This window comes from Ruditapes philippinarum, unplaced genomic scaffold, assembly GCF_026571515.1.
Source record: "Ruditapes philippinarum isolate M1 unplaced genomic scaffold, ASM2657151v2 ctg1_1_1_1_1, whole genome shotgun sequence".
NCBI classification, from domain to species: Eukaryota; Metazoa; Mollusca; class Bivalvia; order Venerida; family Veneridae; genus Ruditapes; species Ruditapes philippinarum.
Window position 1 is genome coordinate 784903 of NW_026854124.1, and position 22304 is coordinate 807206.

The 22304-nt window shown below is 31.6% G+C and overlaps 2 protein-coding genes across 3 annotated transcripts; one reads left to right on the forward strand and one right to left on the reverse strand.

Annotated features, from left to right (window-relative positions):
- The first annotated feature begins 3536 nt into the window (after positions 1-3536).
- Positions 3537-6616, forward strand: LOC132739028 (large ribosomal subunit protein bL32m-like). Its single transcript, XM_060726675.1, has 3 exons — positions 3537-3695; positions 5080-5319; positions 6156-6616. Exons 1-3 carry the CDS (start codon positions 3599-3601, stop codon positions 6383-6385), a joined length of 567 nt encoding a protein of 188 aa, XP_060582658.1. The 5' UTR covers positions 3537-3598; the 3' UTR covers positions 6386-6616.
- Positions 6617-8067: 1451 nt separating this feature from the next.
- Positions 8068-22302, reverse strand: LOC132739030 (intraflagellar transport protein 57 homolog). Of its 2 annotated transcripts, XM_060726677.1 has the most exons (12): positions 22159-22302; positions 20190-20374; positions 19430-19538; positions 18941-18994; positions 17636-17692; positions 14230-14348; positions 13233-13326; positions 12909-12986; positions 12117-12239; positions 11154-11420; positions 10269-10335; positions 8068-9742 (listed from the first exon to the last, which is right to left on the reverse strand). In XM_060726677.1, the coding sequence occupies exons 2-12, from the start codon at positions 20348-20350 to the stop codon at positions 9561-9563; spliced, it is 1311 nt and encodes a 436-aa protein (XP_060582660.1). In that variant the 5' UTR covers positions 20351-20374; positions 22159-22302; the 3' UTR covers positions 8068-9560. The 2 variants fall into 2 exon arrangements, with proteins under 2 accessions (XP_060582660.1, XP_060582662.1); XM_060726679.1 differs by lacking the exon at positions 17636-17692 and having other exon boundaries at positions 22159-22301.
- Between the last annotated feature and the right edge of the window lie 2 nt (positions 22303-22304).

The window sequence follows — 22304 nt, forward strand, 5'->3', positions numbered from 1 at the left end:
TTGAAACAAGCTCTAAACATTGGTCGGTATTGCTGGACCATAAAACACAAAAAAAGGCAAACTTGTAAGAATGATTAATGGAAAACAAAATAACTAGTTGACACATTTTAACTAGCAATAAAGCAATAGAAAATAACAGGACAGAAAGGTACACTAAATTAACCACTGTGGGGCATACTTCTATGAATATTTGGGGGTAAAAGAAAAACAAACAAAAAACAAAAACAGAATCTCTATAAACGCAAAAAAACCAACAGTAAAACTCAAAGGTTGAAGTCGGTGCCAGGGGTGTAAAATTGTTAGAGACGGAATATGTAAGTGCAAGTCTATCTTATCCATGCATGACGTCATATCTCATTTTGTGATGTAAAAGAAACAGGCGACAGGAGATGTGAATGTATTGTTACACAGCTTTAGTATATCAACAAAGGTGGGGAGGATATAAATGTTTATAACTTAATAAAATGTTGACTAACAACACCAAACTAACAATTAATAGAGAATTAAAAGTACAAAACTTGTGATATAATGACACATGGAAATCACAAATATCTCAATAAAAATGACATAAAACGGGTAGTGAACCTTACAACTAAAACAAACATATTCATAGTTGTATATTTGAATGCACAATGGGTAAAATGATAGTTGCAATTTTGCTAGAATGATATAATCTTTAAATAATTTGGAACGGCTTAAATTCAAAACGCCAAATACCTCAATAGTATTACAAATCCGAAAATAAGGCCATAAATTGCACACATGTTGAAAGTGTACATGAAAATGAAAGTCAGTCATAAAACCGTTTGTAGAACACCATATAAAACCATTAAAGCGATAAACTTTGATTATAAATCAAATTTATTTCCTTACATCTTAAAGTACTAGTGACTTTAAATGAAAGCTTATATTAAGTGTTGTATTTAACATAGTTTATTTTGATTGGCTTAAAAATCATTTTTCTTTGTCTTTTTCATACAAATGGGGAATTTGACAACGAATATAAAATATAAAAAAGATTTATATAACTAACAAAAACAACAACAAAATGGAAACGGTAACGATAACCAAATATGAAAAGAAAAGTCTGGAAAAAGTTTGGCATAAGAAATTAAAAAAAAAAAAGTTGAAAAGTTAGAAATGCTGAAAATAGTCTTCAAACAGAAGTCATATTGATTTATTACGTTCACAAGTTTGCCTAAAAAGTTTTAGACAAAATTCAGCAAATGTCATTTCGCTCAGGGCAACAGTGGTATTGTTTCAACAAACATGCCAAATTGTGTGTAGTCTTGAATTGGGTGTCGTATCGGTTTATTAGGGAAGTATACATAAACAAATATACTACATGTATATTGTCACATATATCAATTTAACGTGCATATAAAACACACAAAAATGCAACAATTAAATTAAATAGTATGTTTTATGTTACCCTTGGATTGCCCATTAAGGTAATAAGATATGGGATCCAATAAAAAGTATGGATTCCTGATAATCCTGAGATACACACACTTAAAACAATCCAATGTCTAAATGAGGTCACATAGGCCTATGAATTATTGTAAAGATAAATTTCTGTAATATAAATCTCTGATATAATTACTCAGTATAATATACTAGTAAGTTAATATATTCTGCTATATAGATAACAGCTTTGTATCGCCACTTATACATAAGAATGATTTTACATGTATGAAGAAAACAAATGCCTTTAAGATTCTGGAACCCCAAATTATACATTTAAGATTACGATTTTGTGGAATTGTACAAAATTAACATGTCTAACCAGAGACATAGATAACAGAGATGAGCAGCTCCTATATACTCCATTGTAATATCACACATGCCTATAAAAAAGTGAAAAACTAGGCATTTTGTAGCACATTTTTAACTTAATGGATGTACATTTGTTCCTTTAATATTATATACCATTTAAAAGGTAAATCTTTTATCTATTGCTGCATGTTAAATGTTGGTAACTTTCCATGACTTTCACTTAGAAAAACATAGCAGAACATACCAACTGAGCCAGTTTTTTCGTCATATGAATAGTTTTGTAACAAAAATTATTAAGTAGTTCTCTTTAAAAATTGATGTATCATTTATTAAATGGGAACTGTAAATATTTTTACCTGCAGCCATAGACAGATGCATAAGCTTTCAGAAAATTTATTATATTCCTGATTTTGACACCTGGTTAAATAGAGGATATTTGTTAAGTTAAGTGTAAGATCGGAATTTATCATACACCCATGCCGATTTTACGACTCCGTAAATATGGTATTGCACGGCCGTGCATAAATTTTGACGTGACGTCATTAGCGTTATACAGACATAGTGTAAAGACGCGCTAAATTTTCGCGTTACTGTATACTATAGGCGCGTCAATGAAAAGTGACTCTTATTTCACTTTAAACGGTCTTTATTTTGGGTATGTGATAAATAGAATATTAAATTCGTGTAAGTTCATTACTGAATGTATTGTACTTGTTGAATAAAATAATATTATGCTCGCCATAATATAATTTTATTCAACTCGTGCAATAAATTCAGTATTGAACTTACACTCATTCAATATCCTCTATATATTTCACCGAGTGAGCACCAAAAGGTATATTTCAAGAGTGGCACAGCCACGAGTGAAATATGAACTTTTTGGTATTCACAAGGTGAAAATATTTTTCGATCTTACACTAAACTAGACAAATTTTCTTTATATTATATGCAAAAAAAAGATTTAAAAAAAACATTAAATCTAATACTGAATGAAAAGCGCGCCAAATAATAATACAACGTGACGTCATTTACTACGTCACGTCATTAGGTTGGTTTCCAGTACTGTGCACGCTGGTATTTCACTGAAACAACGTATCGGACTTAAATTCAAAACAGTGAAAATATCAAATTGATAATTTCACTGTTTAAAACAGTGAAATTATCAGTTTTATATCACTGATATATCTCTATAAACCACCGAAAAGCATGTAATAATAAATTTTACTTGCTACAAGTTTTAAGTTTAGCAGGCACGCGTAATAGATCTACTTTAAAACTGATTAGGAAGTTGCCTATCTCTGTTATCTATGTCTCTGGTCTAACACACGTTTTGGGTTGATAAATAACGTTCAATTCTTGGCTAAAGGTTCAGAACTGAAGTCTTGCCTTCTTCCGCAGTAAATATTTAAAATAACTGACCTGTATACTAAATTTAATGGTCAAAGATTAATCCAGAAAACGCCAGGTAACCTAGTGTTTATTAGTTTTATACTAGATCTAATTTGCGGATATTTCATATTTTAAAACAAACAAAACGACAAAATAGATTATAACCTAGACAGAATCTACCTAGATACCTTCGTGTAACATCACCAACATATGAAACAAACGCTGTAGCCGGCTTCATTAAACGCAATGTCATTAGAAAACAAAATGTCAAGTGCGCCTATTTGAAATGCCAATCTATGTATGTGTACATGTAGGTTGTTATCTAGGCTAAATGAGGGCGCCAATCTCTTCTGCAGACGAAACGGTATAGAATTTTGTCTTAGCTAAATACCGGAAATAACGGCGCTAACGGATTTTAGTATTACTAACAAGCATGGCGGCCTGGGTGACATTCATTACAAAATTTAGAAATTGCTTACAAAGTTTGAAGATCACAATCGATAATATAGCTTTACACAATCAACAGACCGGTAAAAATTATTTTCTTTATTCAGTGAATGCTTAAATTTTTTTTTACTGCCATCTACAGTACGGATAATTTAGATAAAATTTATTTGAAAGACTGAAACTTCAACAAGGCTCCGCAGTACTAAAATCAGTTCTAGGATTATTTACACTCTGTAAATATGTGGATACTGTAGAAACTTCATTGAATTTCTGTCCATAACCGTATTCACGGGTAAATAGTTTATGATTTGCTAGATTTATTGGCAGTGTAACTTTGATGTTAATAATTTTGCAAATTTCCATATCATATTGCAAAGCATCAACTTCATCAACTTAACATATATTATGAGGTAGATGAAAAGCTTAAAAATATTTAACCATTCTCATATGTACTCTATCAGACTGTTAGGCAGTATTAGATAAGACTAGCCTCATTAATGTACTTTTCAGGTTTTTTTTCATCGTTGTACCTAGCTTTTAAAAGGTCTACAGCATACCCGTTTATATATTATAACATGATGTGAATGCTGAAGACAACCCGGTAGGGAAAGTCCACCAATAATCGTGCCAGGAATCTGACACGCTCTTATTCAGTCATTGGACATGCCATGAAGTAAAGTTAAGCATACCTTGATAAAACTATATAAAATCTGTTGATAAGCCAAGGACAGACAAATAAAAATCTTATTACCAACATAACTACCTACTAGTTTCCCACTGGTAAAAATTCCGGCACTTGGCCGCCATATTGCCACAATGTTTGACTATGTGATTACGAGATTGACCTTTACGAACCCATGTGCTTCCAATATTTTTATAAATTACTTTTTTAAAGATATTGATAAAGGTGATTTACTGACTTTTATATCCAATAAAATCATATTTAAGTACTAAAATATTAATGAAAATAAATAAAAACATTATCTTGAATAAAAACATCGAAATCATGTCAACAAAATGTTCTAAAAATAGTACACGACTATTCAAATCGGTTCCCACAATTGACGTCATACAAGGTCTCCCGTGGCACCTTAATGTCATGGACGACTATAGTCGGCGTAAATTTATGTTTTACAGTTAAATAGGCAATTTTAATGACGGTATTAATATTTTGATACTTTAATTGGTATAGAACCATATGAAAATAATTGTTTTATCGTAAAATGCACAAGAATTGATTGGGTCAAGTGTATTTGCAAGTGAAAAATAAGAATAAATAAACTTATGTTATTCTGGTTAGGTTTCATAACGGGTCTAATCCAAAACTTTAATGACGCATCTGATGAAAAACAAAAATGTTAAGTAGCAGCTTATAAAGTTTTGGAAGCCAGAACTATTTTGTACCCTGATGTTTGAACAAAAATACAATTTATATCTACACAGTTATTTTCTTTGTATAAATTTTAGGTTTGCCAGCCTTATGCTACAATGAAGTTGGAACACAAAGGCAACCAGGATCTTCCTCAGAATCTATTCTAGCAGAAATATTTGGACCCATTCTTAAAGCTGTTCCTAGGAATAGAAGATCTCTTGAAAAAAGAAAATTGAGAAAGATGCAACTACCAGTAATGAGTACAGCAAGACCCAAGAAGAATATTGTGATATGTTTAAACTGCGGACATCCCCATGAAAGAGAGACAATCTGTGGTAAATATTCCTGCCTGCTCATGAATTGAAATTTATTTTAAGTTTAAATATGATTATGAAACAAGAACTTGGCACTTACATTTATAATGATTGGGTCCACTTTCTTGACATGAGCATCAAGTACTGGTGTTGTCTTAGGAAATATGATTGCAACTAGGGTTTTCAGATTGGCAATCCATGTCTTCTATTAAAATTTAGATGCTGCTAAAATCCGTTACAGTTTTAGCCTGTAGATTAAAATATCCACCTTGATCCTTGGCCAAATCACTTAGAATGCACATCTGTTGCAGATAAAACTGAAAATAATTTGTAGCTTGAGTAGGGCTTGAACCTTCAACCTATATGTTGTAACTGTTGCGAGACAGAATCCTTAACCACTAGGCGATGTGAATGTAAGTGGAAGAAGAATAGTCAATAAAAGAGCGTCTTTGGCGGCTTGGCTGTTGGTCAGACAGGGACTTTGGATTCTTTCATGTGAGGAAGCTATCCAGCTAGCTTACAGAACATTGGTGGTTCTACTCGGGTGCCTGTTTGTGCCTGAAATAATGCACGGAAGGGCACCCGAGGTCTCACCATAACAGCAAAACTGGGAAGTCGCCATATGACATATACTGTGTTGGTGTGACGTAAAACCCAACCAACCAAAAAAAAAGAATTGTCATGAATATAGACAATGGCTTGTTTAAAATTTCATCATTCCAAAAAAAAACAGTCATATGAATATGTTTTTACTTTGAAGCAAGCCTCTTATTATTGTAAATTTAAATAAAAAAATAAAGGAAAAAGGATTTATGTAAACATTTAACAAATGCTTATTGGGGTTTGATTTGTTATAGGTAATTGCTACGGGAAAGTGAGAGAAGAGACGGCAGCAATGAGAGAAGCTATGGGAGAAGATAAGTACTATTATGATCATCCGAGACAAGAGGTTGCATATCTGTACAAGGGCGAGGAGGGAATGAAAGATCTCCCTATGTATAAAGGCAGATATCTCGTAGAAATACCAAGAAAAAGACCAAACTGGTTTAATCTAGACTTGCTAAAAAAGGTGAAAGGAGAAACGTGATAGAAATTTCAAGTTTAACAAAGGTTTTCCTTTTTAAAAATTGAAAAGCTTGTGAGTGTGTTACACATAAGTCAACTCGGGCAACTTGAATGGATGGAATAGTTGATCCTCTGTACAAATTATTATGCAAGTGTTTTTTGAAGTTCAGCTGTTATATTGTGACATTTATTTGGCATTTAGAAATTGAGAGAAAAAATGTATAAAAGGCATTTTAAAAAAGCAGAAAAATCATTTGGTGTGTTTTTTTACTTGCAAAGATATAATAGAAACATATGTATATACATGTATTAAAGTGATAAAGAATCATATTAAATCTACAATATTTATTTGAAATGGCCAATTTTCTGCTTTATTGGTGAAGGAAAACCTTAGATACCCTGCATGCATTAATTTTATATGGTTTCATAAAGGCATGAACAAAATGTCTATGATATGCTACAATGATGCAGTACTCTGTAAATGGATAGTATTAAATAGTGTAGAGCTACATATACTTGGCAGACTTGATAAACCAAAAAAGTATCAAAATAATTGAAAGACTGATGTCCATCTATCTGTCATGCTTGTCCATCCAAAGATATCTGGATCCTGCCATAACTCAAATTGTTTAACAGCTAGGTTGATGAAACTTGGTATGTAGAAAGAGGGCCATTTGGTGGTTATTCATGTCATTTTAATTTTTTCACATGTTCATCTTTCTGCCAAAAGAAATTGCAATCCTGCAGTAACTCAAAAAGAACAAAAACTTTCCATACGGAAATTATGCACAATGACATCATTTTCATTTTTTCACCCATTATCTGTCTTTCATTCAGTCAGTTCAAAGAACCTGCAATAACTCAAAAAGTACAAAAACTTTATTGATGAAACTTTGTATGTGGTTGATGATACTTGGTATATGGATATCATATGAAGATTATTCATGTCATTTTAATTTTTTTTTCATTGTCCAAAGAAATTTAGATACTGCAATAATACAAATACATGTAATTAAAAAAGTGCTAAAGCTAGGTTGATCATTCTTTGTATGTGGGTCCATATGGAGATTATCTATGGCATATTAATGTTTTTCGTCACTGAAAAAATTCTGCTAGCTATGGTCACCTAAATTGTAATATTGGATATGTAACTGATAAGACATCCTGTGATTACTCAAAAAGTTAACATTTGTTCCTGAATAAAAAAACCCAAAACAAATTCTTTAAAGTCAAGATCTGCATTTATATTGGTTGAGATACTAAGGCAATCAGACAATATTACACTGGTGCCCAGTGGTGGGGGACTGCTGCGTTATCTACGACAAGCTCTTTATAAGCAAGCAGATTAACTTCTACACTACTGAACATAAAAATTACGCGACAAATTAACATGCAGGGCTTCCATGGCTGAGTGGTTATGGACGCAGGTCTTCAAATCAGGTGCCCCTAATCACTGTGGGTCTTTTGATAAGCTATTTAGCTAGCTTATGGCAGGTAAGAGTGCCGCTCTAACCATAAATTATGCACCATGGGCACCAAACATTTTCCACTCGCCAGTATAGCTGAAGGGTCACCATAGGTGTGATTGCAACCCAACAAAACAAACAAGGTAACATGTGTTTAAGTTTGTTCTTTGCCATTTAAGTTATACCGTCATCATTTTAAAAAAATCTCGGCAGAAAATAGTGATAATAAACAACTGTAAAGATTTCAATGTTTATTCAATTATAAAATATATCTAAATCAATTCAATATTTGGAATGCTAGTCAAATTAACGGACATGTACATACATTTGCAGAGACCAACAATTTGAAAACATTTCATGTAATGGTCTTGCAGTAAGGTTTCATAGTACCAAAAAATTCTTCAAAAAATAATTCCAGTCAAATTTCTTGTAAAAAATTAATCTTGTTAAGGGGCAACAACTTTGAAATTTTTGGACAAAGTGATAATCTTTCTTCAGAATGTATTCTTATATTTCATTATTGCATTGCAAGGAGAAAAAAATTTTACTCAAAATCTTCATAAAAACCATTGACTGACAATACTTTGTTTTATAAATGTGTAAAAATACACGGTTACCTACTGATTTATGGATTTTCAATTACAGCTATTCATCGACAAGAGTTACAACATGTTCATTATATATATCTATTGAAAAGTGGACATCCAAAAAAATAATCTTAACAAAATAAATAAATACATACAAATATACACAACATTTTAATTTTACTTACTTAAAGCACAATCAAGATAATTTGGACGGAGTACGATTCTTCAATGCTACGTAAAACATGTCAGTAGAGAACTTATAGTACAGTATAACCTCTGCAGAGTGACCCTCTGTAGAGCAATAACCTCTATATAACAACCATATCAATTCCTTCAAAAGAATTCTAGATAATTTGATCTCTCCTAGAGCAACACCTCTCAGCAAAGACCAAAATCATTTTGTCTCCAAAATGGTTTTTTCCTGTAGAGGTTGTAACTTTACCATGTAATAAAGTTGAGCTTTTTGAAAATCAAAAGAAAGTACTTTTAAGGGACACAAAATGAACTTCAATTAATGCTGAATTTTCAAAAGAATAAAATCCAGTTCAGTACACACCTAGATTCTTTTGTTACAGATCCATCAAAAAAATAAAAATTTCATAATTACTTTAATACATGGGTATTGTCAGATTTATATATAAGGACATTTTTTAAGTAAAACAAAAAATATTCGACATCACTTTTTCAATATTACAAAGATACGAATTTCATGGATATAATTATCAGATCCAATAATGAGAGAGGTGGTTTTGTCTATCACAGTAAGGACAACTATGCTTAACCAGTTGTAAATCAAAAACAAGAAGTTGCTAGAAGTAAATTATTTTAGAGAATCAGCTGTAAATGCAACAGTTAAGATAGAAGTGAATACCTAGTTGCACAATGTGTACACCAGGTAGTTCTTTTTCTATAACTTACTGTGTATTGTACACAACTAGTTGTAGATGTACATTAAACTGTTACTTCAACTAAGTGTACACTGTACACAACTAATTGTAAACTGTACAAAACTAATTGTACATTAAAACAACTGATATTCATTGAGCTACAACTAATAGCTGACTGTAAATTTACTATCTGCACATGGAAACAATCTGGTAGCAGTTACTTGATCACAACTAGTTTGTTTGTATAATGGTTTAAATTAATATGATGCTGGATATTGAGAAGAGGAAGGGTTAGTTGAATGGGCCTGCTTGTTTTGTGAAGTTTTGTCTTTAAGTTTCGCTTGTAAGAGAATATGTTCTACAACTCCTTGACGGATATCCATCTGTGTATTCTCCTTCTTTAACTGTGTGATTGACTGCTTGATTTTCACCAGAGGAGCTGCAAAATACATAAAGTGTTAGAATTAATATCTTACATCTTGATTATTTTTGCATTTTGTAGCTTTTGCAGCTTTATAGTGTATGTTAACTAATAAGTACAATCAACGATAAATAACATGTCTCAAACTATATTACAATTAAGTAATTTAGTCTATGGAAAATTAGAGCCTGCCAATGTACATTACAACTTCTTCTATTACTTTCATAGCAACTTGAAATGCATTTGTTATGTTGATATTTAAGCATATTATATAATGACCAATATGTGAAGTACATAATTGTGCTTCATTTAATTTTTATATATACCTGATCAACAGGTGTCAATGCCTGGGTAGCATAAGTCACCCAATTTTCTGAATAGCAGAATGTCAAAAAATTCAGGTCCCATGTGGGAAAACATATTTAGTAATAGTTATATTGTACAATAAGGTGGCCTATAACTACCATCGTCATAAAACTGGCTAAAGTAATAATTAAATAGTTTGTAAGGCATTTCAATGATAAGAATGTATACATAATGTTACCTCCATCAGTCATACTGCTACCCCTGTCCTCCATTTCCATTTTAACTTTCTCTAATTCCTCAGTTACCTATAAATAGATATATACATATAAACACAATCAAACCTGAACTAAAGGTTGCTACCAAATATTGTCACTTGCCACAAACAGTTTTTTTTACACTTTCAACTTTTTGGCATTTGTTCATAAGTTTTACTGTATTGTGACATACAGTAAAATATCATATATCAATGACTACATGTACTTAAAAGTTATGTAAAATTTTAGTTTCCAAAGACATTTCGCGGTCTCTCGAATAAACCATTTACATTATCTAGACTTTTTAAATTTCAACCATATAATGTACATTATCTAGACTTTTTAAATTTCAACCATATAATGTACATTATCTAGACTTTTTAAATTTCAACCATATAATGTACATTATCTAGACTTTTAAATTTCAACCATATAATGTACATTATCTAGACTTTTTAAATTTCAACCATATAATGTATATTATCTAGACTTTTTAAATTTCAACCATATAATGTACATTATCTAGACTTTTTAAATTTCAACCATCTAATGTACATTATCTAGACTTTTTAAATTTCAACCATATAATGTACTTTATTTAGACTTTTTAAATTTCAACCATATTATGTTACAGACTTTAAATTCTTTAGATGGAAGGATTAAAGCAAATGCTTTCAATTGAAAACATTGAAATTCAAAGAAGAACTCTTCATGCAAAGCAACTGAAAGAACGTAAAACTAAATCTGTGACCATTACATTTGAAACTTTTTTCTGACATTATATTTAAGCCATATTTCGGGGCTTTGGTAAAATTTCATTTATTTTTTTTCTAATTATTCTGCTAAACCTTATAAACCATAAATCCTACCTCTGCCAATAACCTTGACCTCTCAGTGACCCCACCACTGGCTTGTCTATATCTCTCTTTCGTTTCTGCGAGACTGTCTTGTGCTCCTCTAAACTCCACCAGATGGTGCTCTAGCTGGTTATTTATGTATTTCTCTCGACTATTTATCTTCTCTAGTGTACGTGTGATCTCATCGTGGAGTTTATCAAGGTATGACTTGGTCTCGATCAGTGACGTTTCTATCCCCTCTTTGTGTTGATGCATTTGTTCCACATGAACACGCCAGTCCTAAATATTACAACATAGTTAAGTTTTCATAATCTTTTTCCAACACAGATTTTATGAAATGGTCTTTTCAAATTTAGTACCATCTTTGTGAATTTTAAGATTGAAATACAGTATTTATGAAATACTTGTCAGGGAGCATAATTATTACTTACTTTATTTATTGTTATGTACTTTATTCCGTTTGCAAATACTGCAAAATGACATTTTTAAAATCTATGAAAACAAACAACCATATGTCAAACACTTGCATTCTTGTTTCAGGTACATCACCTGTTTCTACATTATTTTGTTACACATCAGTTAGATGTTTAGCTCACATATGTTTCTATGTAATATGGAAGTACTGACCTAATTATCTGACAACTTCTTCACATAAACCAAATGAATAAGTGACAGAAGACGAATGAAGTTGAAGATGCTGTATAGAGGCCACCACAGTCACTGTCTTTAAGTCACATTCTCCTAAGAATCCTGATGGGGACTAACATATTGTCACCTAAGTGCAATAACAGGTTAACTCCTTATATAACTCCCATTACTGCACTAAGGTGACAATAATAATGAAGCTATCCAGCTAGATTATAAATGGGTGTTTATACTGAGAAGATGCTTTACAACTTTATTTTTTTGTGGAAGAGAACAAGTGGTCTATAAGTAACATATTTCCAAGATTTAATTTTAGTAAAGAAGGCCTACCTTATTATCAGTTCTAATGGTAACTTTAAGCTGTGGTAAAACTCTCTCTACTTCAAGTTTCCAGTCAGCAGCATCTGTCGTAGATTCCATGATCTCTTCTGGCTTAGATTTCTCGTCATTGGACTGATAAAATAACAAACTTATCTTTTGTTGTTGTTTTTTTTTAAAAATAATTCTAAACGTCACCCTGAATATAGTTTGCAATGGACTTTGCATTTCGAACAATTCATTTTTGCTTGATTTTAACACATGGTACTTATTTGAACCTGACTGTATTAAAATCTTGAAGGTTATATCAACCACTCTTCAGTTAGCTTCCGAAATTAAGCAGTACTGGTGTAATTATGCAGAAAAATATAGGCATGACCCGAAAAAGGCTTGAACAAAGAATGTCTCGACTGAGAGACAGACATGTAAACCACTAGACTAATTCTGTTCATTGTTATTATGACATTATACTTAGGTAATTCAGTGATCAGTATAACCAAGTAAAATAACAATGGAGAAAATTTCATAATCATTTGATTATGTCAACAAATTTTAATTTAAATATAAATATGTCACTGATGTAATACATACTGATTAAAATATGTTACACAGACTATTATCACTTGTGCGTCTTTATTTACATTTTGGCCTTTTAGCCCTTATCAAAATATGACAATTTCAGTGAAATCATTACATTGTGTTGTTCTTAGAACAAGAATGACGAGTTACAGCGGAACTGAAGTAATGCAACAACAAAATTTATCAAATTGTTTCATTTTACATTCAGAAATCTACAACTCATACCTTAAGATTTAGTTTTCTCAGACCCTCAAGGTCCATCATTGGTTCATCATCTTCAAACTCCTCATCATCGTCATGCATCTAAAAATAGATTTTACTTTGTTATCATAATATTCAGAAAGGAAGTGACATCGAAAATGACAATGTAAAGCTCTTTCCATTGGAGTAACCAACACAAAACATATAACAAATGTATCTTCAACACTATCTGTCAGTAAAATCTGACTTTTACCAACAAAACACTTTTTTCAACTTTATTTGATTTCAGTTAATCTAATCTACTCCAAATATATTATCTTCAACTATTTTTAATGTCAGTAAACTTACCCCAAATATATTATCTTCAACTTTATTTAATGTCAGTTCAGCATCATCTTCTACAATATTTTCCTCCTCCAATTCTTCCTCGGGATACTCAGGTCTGTTACAAAATAATAGAAAATGTTTTGAAACTTTCACTCACCATGATACAAATATTAGCAAAGAATATTTCATGACCTATTGTACTGAAACAGTCAAAAGGGCAGGAGAGTTTCTTAGACAGAGTTCAGCATAACAGAGTCTTTAACTAGAAATGTGTCCATAGGACACGGATGCCCCCACACGCCACTGTTCTGTCAATCTTATGACTCTAGGTCAAATATTTTTTGGACTACATGTGCCACAAGTTGAAAACTAAAAATCAACAAAGGGCCATAATTCTGTTAAATTTGGTCGCAGCGAAAATTCCTTCCTTTACTACCATCTACACATTAAGGTTGTTCATCCCTGGAAGTTAAAGCAAAATCTGTCATCCGGTTTAAGAGGAGTTGCGTTCACAAAATTTCTACATAGTATATAGTGAAAAAATCAACAAAGGGCCATAATTCTGTTAAATTTGGTCGCAGCAAAAATTCCTTCCTTTACTACCATCTACACATTAAGGTTCTTCATCCCTGGAAGTTTAAGCAAAATCTGCCATCCGGTTTAAGAGGAGTTGTGTTCACAAGATTTCGGGACGGACGGACTTACGGAAGGACGGATGGACGGACAAGTGCAAAGCTATATGCTCCCACTCTGTGGGGGCATAAAAATAGATGTAAAGGGACAAAGATATAATGAATAATTATAAATGCAATGTGAGAGAACAATGTTGATGAAATTTCAAGGGGATCAGTACCTTGATGTGTTTATCAATCAGCATAAACAACATAAAAACCACAACTTATTTAGTGCTATAAAAATGGAAAATAATAAGTTTATTATATTTTCAGAGATTCTTCAACCTATATTTTATACATGTATGATGTTCACGAAAAAATAATACAACTTTTGCATGACATACCTTCCCCATCTGAAGTTTGTATGTTTCAGGGCCTCGTCAGCCAGTCTGTCCAGTACATACAGACAATGTTCTCCACAACCTTGCTTCAACTTGGATGGAGGGAAATCCACTGAGTAATTCTGAAGACATAATATAAAATCCAAATCTAAAGTACATATTCAGTAGACCATTTAGCTAAATCTGTAAAAAGCAATCTTACATAGAGTGATGATTTTTATGAACAATTCAATATGGCTTCTTCATTTTAAAATTGTCACTGTCCTATTTTATGTCTTGAAATATTTTGTATTGAACTTAAAAGTAAACATTTTAAAACACATTATCATCATTGCAAGCTGAATATCAAAATAATATGAGAAGTATTTTGTGAATTTTCTTTAAAATCTCATTAAAAGTCTATACTAAAATTTTTTGTTAACACAAGTAATAAAGAATTCAAAATAATCCAGAAAAATTAAAAAATCTTACTCAATTTAGTCAAAAGTTAGTACCTTATATGGGGGGGGGGGGTATTTTTGTGTTGGTTTTTATTCACCACCAACATTGTAAAGGTCAAAAGGTCATAATAATGAAAGAATCCAAAGATCCTGGCAGGATTTTTGGTTGGTGACTTAAAGCACTCAGCCATGGAGATCTGAATCCATATTTAGCTTCTTGAAGAAGTTTGTATTTCCTATCAGTTTTACAGTTTGTAATAGATCAATATAAAAAAACACAGTAATCTGTAAAAAGCCTGTTTTTGAAGTTCATTATCTGTTATCCTATTTGAAAATTTATTGTATACCTTCCACCAATTTCAAAAATACCTATTTATACCAGATGTGAAGTGCCTTGTTTATATAACATAATTCAAACTCTGCTCCTTCAGGATAATCAAGTAATATCAAAGTAACAAATACTTTGTAACGCAAACAGAATACAATACTAGTAACCAGACTGTGTACTTCTGGCCCCTTGACAACAAAATTTTAAAATTGTAATGCTTTAAATAGATCAAATTATGAAGTTAGTTGAGTATAAAGTACACATTTAGTAAATATTTAGTCAAAACTGAAGTTAGTTTCTATCAAGTACTCTTCACAAAACAAACTAACTTCTGTTGCAAATGATGCAATTTTTATGTAATTTTGCTGGCTTTGATGCTTCGGAGGCACATCACTTTTTTCAGATATTGGCCTTACATGTATTACTTCCAACCATACATACCGTAAAATTCCTAATAAATGCCCCCCCCCAGGCCTTTTGATAAGGAAAACAATCTACTTATCAGTGCTGAACTCATAATTAATTAAAGCCATAATTTTTATTCAAATCATTCAGAATCCATAGTATTTTTAAAAATTTATAGTAAACACAAATATTTATAATATGATCTTTAAAACCTTAACACTTTTTAATCTTGCTAACACTAAATGTATTTACAGTGATTTTTGGATTTAGAAAAACTGTATTGTAATAATAGCCCCCCTTTTGAAAAATGTTTAGCCCCTGGGGGCGTTTAATAGGAATTTTACGGTATATCTGTCCATGCCAAGTTTTCAACCTCAAGAACCAAAGTTATGACCTAACACTGCAAAACTGTAGTGTCAACAAGGTTGGCCCAAATTATTCAGAAACTGGATATACATGACTATCCACTTAAATTATAATTATGCATGCACATCTTAAAACACCATCCCATGTGTTTCATTTCTCTATGCTTAGTGCACACCTTCAAACAATTCACTACATTCTAATATTCTATCTATTTAGCTCATTTTCTTTCCAAATCTACAAAATTACAATTTTCTCTGTTCCTTTCTAAACATTAAAATATTTATCTAGATTAAAGACATAGCTCTAAGTCTTACATGCATTAAATCTATGCATGCTATGGTAGTGAATTCAAGTAAACTGGCAAATAAATGGAAATGTTCTGTAAACTCAAATATTGAGTAATCATAAATCTTTATTTTAAACAACAAAATTAAGGACTGAAAACAACACTCTTTTAGTTTTATGAAAAGAGGCAAATAAAAACTACTGCCTTTGAAATCAGGCACTTTTTTATAGACATTGAAAATTGAAGTTTTATAATCAGTAGCTGAAGTTTAGTTCTGTGAAATAGTTTTTTGCCAAAATCCATTTATTTGCCAGTCTTCTAAAAGCTAAAAATAGCCACCAATCAAATATCTTATACTTTGTTTTTCAGTACAAACCAAACACCAATATATAGTAATAAAATATAATAACCCTCCTGGCTCCATGATTATTTTTTGTTTTTTGTTGTTGTTGTTTTTGTTGTTTTTTTTGGTGTCAGAGGTATATTAAAGAAATAGAAATCAAACCCCAGATTTCACAACAATATCTGACTAGATTATAATCAAATGCCTAGAAACAAGGGAAGGGAGTACAACATAACATACATGTACACCAGGGTAGTCAATATACTATCCATTAAAAGGTCTACCAGTTATTTCTTAACTGTCTTTTTTACATTGTAAACAGTTTTAGTACCCACAAAATGGTTTTAATTCATTACAACAAAAGCCAATTTCATAACATGAAAAAGTATGGATGATCTATAGCATAAATGATTTATTTTACATTGCTTTTTTGTTTAGCATGCAAATTTAGCATTCCTTCCTTCACCTGTTACATGAATATCAAACATCACTCTCAAAACACAAGTAACTTTTTTGAGGTTGGGTTTCAAATAACACCAAAAACAATAAAGGTATTATGGCAACTTTTCCAGAGAAATTGGAGAAAGGCTTGAGTAGCACCTCTCTGCAGTATTTTCTGGCAGACCAGATACCGTAGAAGAACTTTTGGAGCTCGATATGCTAGTTGGAAAGGAATTCTAACAGGATTTCAATGAAAAGCAGTGAGGAGCTGGTGTTTCAGAAACCAGTGACCTTTACAAGTAGGAGCTTTCACAATTAACTTGGAAAACAACAGTTCTGACAACACTTTTACAAGTTAACATTCACACACATATCGTTCTACATTATGAATGAAGGATGTCGAAAACATTAGATCACAAGAGCTGGTTGAACTAGGTGATGCTCCCTGAATAGGTGTTGGACACATAGAAGTAGTTTCTTGTTGATATCTCCTGTAGTTTCAGAGTTTTGTTCCAAACAAAGTTCACAGTGAAATCAAATGCACTGCACTTCTACTCAATGAGATCTATCTAACCACAAAGTTTCTTGTTTATACCTCTTGTAGTTTCAGAGTTGTGTACTGGACAAGAAAATCAGATGTACGAACAATCATACGGAAGGACAGACAAAGCGGCGACTATATGCTCTCCCTTTTGGGAGCATAAAAATTGGTAAATTATCTTAATCTTCTAGTAAAATATGCTTAAAATGATGATAACAAATATAAAATGTTTAAATGGTGGCAATCTAGTTATACTTACATTAATAACTATAACTTCGCATTTATCATTGCTACCAGATTTCTGGGTCTTTTGACCCTTTGTTTAAGAGAAAGAATGGTACGATAATGAAAATATTTTAGTACTGTATGATAGAAATAATATAACATTGTAGAATAATGTGACATATACTTTGGTGGACATAGATTTAGTATTAAAACAATCATTTATACAAGTTTAAAGTCCCTGTACGTAAAAAATTTAATGCTTTCAAATGATAAATATACTGCATAAATGAAGATACTCTTAAATGATAAAATCTACAGCATTAATCAAGAATCGTCAACGTTATGTTTCATAGAAAGCATTCTCACTGATATTGGAGAGTTTAACAAAAATTATTTTCTGCAACTAAAGGGAGATAATTAGAAATAAATTATTGATACATTTTTTGGGGGCTTTTTCTGCAATAAAATAGAATATGCTTTATTTTTAAAGTAGTTATAATTAATGGAAACAACTGACTTATAACATTTTTTATAGATTTTCTTACTGTCATATAACATTTTTAATATTTTTTGTGTTCTTTTTTGTTATTTTTTTTCTTTATTTGAACACTGCTTATTTGATCACTGTACACGGAACTTTAATCACATTTAAATATTTCTTGTTTGTTCATAAGTATATATTTTGTTAAAAGAACCAGAACATGTACTATTTTTCATGTATGTTAAATCCTTCACTAACACAAACAGCATATGGAAACTTTATAATGCCAGGTAAACCATGATTTTGTAAAAATTAATTAGAATGAAATGAATAAACCATGATTTATAAATGAAATACATCTATAATATCATAATAATATCATAATATAATGAATAGGTTAGTAAAACTGAAAATTTACCAGAATATGCATAAACTCTAACATAACTTTTCTACATAAAGAAAGCTATTATTCATATTATTCAGGGGAAAAGAAAAACATAAAAAATCAAAAATTCAAAATATTATGCTAATCAAGTGTTAAACTGACTTATGTATGTGAACAAATGATGACATATTGTCTGAAATAATCTAACTGAACTAGGACCCTAAAACAGAGTTACCGGCAAAACACAGCATTCAATTTTGGGCCACAAGGCTTAAAAATATACTGTAAGTCTATCAATTTCTATAATAATAAAGTATACAGGTACATAACTTTGCCATTTATGATTTAGTAAGTAAACTATAGTCAGGGAAAGCCTTCTACGGGGAAAAAGAGGAAGGAGTGTTGGTATAAAAGGGGGATATGTGCAGGGATACAAGGGTGAATGCTATATAAACACAAAAAAATCAACTTACAAATCTTTTAACTTCTGCAATGATACTTGATATTGTTGCATTAGGATCATCATACTATAATTTAAGATAAAGAACATACATAAATTATTAATCATAAAGCTGAAGTAATAAAAACACAATTCTGAAAGAAAGTGCATAAAAAAGAAACATTTTATTAAATAATGAATGGTATATGGCTTATTTATCAAGATAAATATAATTTTTAATTCAACCAGATATTTGTATGCCATATGAAGATTATCTTTCTCTGATTAAATTGCAACATTGGTTTTGAATGGGAAGACACTTTTGTCAAGAAGAAAGGTTATGTTACTTTCATATATTTTTACCACTGAAACATGTATTTTATAATTGCTTTCAATGTCTAAGATGATTGCCTTATTTGAAAACAAAATATGGGCACGCAATTTCTCCCGCAAAAAATTGGCTCCCAGTAAAAACCTGCCTGTGTAAGTGTAGTCAAAATACTAAATACGTAATAACACAAACCTCCTGTGGTTGTTCAAAGTTCTTCCCAGCTGTTCTTAACAGCCAAGCTGCTAGTGATGTGAACATGAAGAACTGTTCTCCTGGGTTAGTAGCAATAGCAAAATAATGCCTGAAAACAAAATGATTCACATGATTTACAGATCTGATCAGTTTATCTTCAACTTGGAAAACCAATAGCTAAATTTCATGCTGAACTTGAGTTACTTGACTTTTCATATATATCACTTCCATATGTATTGTTAGACACATGAAAGTATAAATGTATATCTCAGCATGAAGTAAGTTGCATCAGTACAAACTAATTTGAAGCTATTTAGTATTTTAAATTTCTTTCCCAGTTATTCAAAGCTATCTTTTATGGGATTTCTTTCTTTAGATTGTTTGCATACAATAGACTGCATACAATAAAAGCCAAATACAGGCATTTTCCAAATTGATGAAACTGTTGGAAAAAAACACTAAAAAGGAAGATTTCATTAACCAGTCCAAATATTTTTGTGTAAAAATGGTCTTTTATGGCATAAAAGAAGTAATGATAAAAACATTATTAATAAATTTATGTGAATCATTTTATCACCTGAAATAAGTAAATGTTTTAAATATTTTCTTATTGTCTTATGTTTCTCAAACTTAAAAAACATAGGTAGTAGCAAAAATACGCTCAAAATCAAGTTGTAACATTTTGACACTTACTTAAAATAAAGAAATCTAAAAAAATTATCATAAAAAATAAATAGAAAAATATCTATGAAAAAATTACCTGCTCATGGATTTCATATTAAGAGGTTTTATAAATTCAGTTTCATAACTGAGTAGTCTGAGTTTATCAACAAGTTCTTCATTCACGACAAATGGCATGTACACTAAACCTGGCCCACCATCCTCGACAGCATCCTCACCTCGTTTCTTATCTTCAGACATCTTTCTATTAACTTTTTAAATGCTCTGAAATTTAAATTATAAAAAAAGTTATTAAAATAGACAATTAATTAATTGACAATTGAATGTGGTGATTCCTAGGTAGCTTAATTAGCTATTAATGATGTTTACTTTAGAGTTTTGCTTTGATGTCACACGTGTATACTGGCATATAACAACTAATATTCAAGGTCTATTCTATCGTGTAACTGTTACCTGATAGAAACTGCCAAGACTTAGCGTCAACTTTTCAAACCAATCATTTATATCAGTAGAGAGTACATAATTATGAGTTTAGCAGTTTAACTGGGTTAATGATGTAAGTACTACTTTTTCATGGATTTTTGGTGAATGAGTCCAATAACAGTAACAGTATTTTTCCATATTATGAATTATATTGGTTGAAGGTTATTCTGCATTACAATATCCAAGATTATTTTAAAAAAAATAATTACTTGAAAATTTTACATTTATTCAGTTTGAAAAGAAGCATTTGTTTCCAAAGTATGTCCTCCCCACACGGTGACACCAAAACTCAAATAGATCAAATCGAAAAATGTCCAAAGAGCAGCCCGGTGGATTAAGCTAGATTATGGTCAGACCTCTAGCGTCACGAACATGCTTCACTCCCTTAACCTTCAAAAACTGGAACTAAGATGTAAAGATGCTGTGTTATCCCTTCTCTAAGATTCACCATGGTCTGGTTGCTAACCCTACAGAAGAATATTTCACACCCCTCTTCCGAGCATCAGGCCATGGCTATCCCTTATGTTATAGGTTATTCACAGCAACTTCAGACTATTTTACATTCTCATTCTTTCCTAGGACGGTATACCACTGGAACCACCTTCCCCTGCAGTTGCCCTACCTCTTACCCCACAGCAGTTCAGTGCAGCCTTAGTTTGCATCGAACATGTCTCACCCTAGTTTTCCAGCCCGTTTTTAACATTTTTAAATATTCTTCTATCTCTTTTAAACAATTTTTTTAAACTATTTTGCAATTTTTGACGCGCAGACATGTCCCCATGAGGGATTTGACATTAGCGGAAGATAGATAGATATCTATAATAACAGCTAAATAACGAATTGTACCACACACAACCCTGTAATGTACCAATCAATTTTGGCCTGGCTCAGACGCCAGAGTGTCTGAACATTATTCCTTGAATTTGTGTATCAAATATTGGTTACATCTGACTGCAAAGTTGGTGATTTACTCCTTATTTTAAGACTGAATATGGTTTAGACTTAAAAAGGTAGGGGCTAATTCTACCTATCTATCTTTCATCTTCAATTAATGTCAAACCTCTCGCTGGGACATAGACACGACTATAGACTAGTCACTTCAGGGAAAGCTATGAGATACAAGGGAATGCGGGAACCAGTCCCTAGCTCTTATTGAAAAGACCCATTGGTTCTTTTACATGTCCAGTTTATAGCACTGATACATGGGAGGATTACCTGGATTTCTTACCAGTTCACGTCTAGTTAGGTGGGAAACACTGAGTGTCTCTGAAAAATCCCAAGGGTGTTACCCAGGATCGAACCCGGGAACTCACTCAAGAGTGACAGCCAGTGGTCTAACCAACTGAGCTATTGCGCCACCTATACATCATTTCTGAAGATCACATTAACTTGTGCATTTTCTGACTTAGTCACTGTTGTAAATCAGTAACTGTCACTACTGTGTTACTGTTAGTGACAAAATAATTGACAGTTTACTAGATTTATATAAAAGATTTATCATGTATGAATGCAATAAAATCAGAAAAGAGTTGTCCTTTAATTCCAAAAACACCTTTTGTTCATACCTGCAGGGTAATTGTTTGCTTATGTCTTGGTAATGTGGTAAAATTCTTCTACATATCTTCAGTCAGTTTACAAAATTTTCAGATGTAAAATATTTAGAAATACGTAGACACAACCCCAGCTTTACATAAATACAAATGTAACTAAA

Excerpts from the sequence above, each read along its gene's own strand:
- LOC132739028 (XM_060726675.1), top strand. The coding sequence starts at position 3,599 with ATGGCGGCCTGGGTGACATTCATTACAAAATTTAGAAATTGCTTACAA. Across the intron at positions 3,696-5,079 it reads TTTACACAATCAACAGACCG|GTTTGCCAGCCTTATGCTAC; the intron begins GTAAAAATTATT and ends TATAAATTTTAG. Across the intron at positions 5,320-6,155 it reads TGAAAGAGAGACAATCTGTG|GTAATTGCTACGGGAAAGTG; the intron begins GTAAATATTCCT and ends GATTTGTTATAG.
- LOC132739030 (XM_060726677.1), bottom strand. The coding sequence starts at position 20,350 with ATGTCTGAAGATAAGAAACGAGGTGAGGATGCTGTCGAGGATGGTGGG. Across the intron at positions 19,539-20,189 it reads AATATGAAATCCATGAGCAG|GCATTATTTTGCTATTGCTA; the intron begins GTAATTTTTTCA and ends TTTTGTTTTCAG. Across the intron at positions 18,995-19,429 it reads ACTTTGAACAACCACAGGAG|TATGATGATCCTAATGCAAC; the intron begins GTTTGTGTTATT and ends CTTAAATTATAG.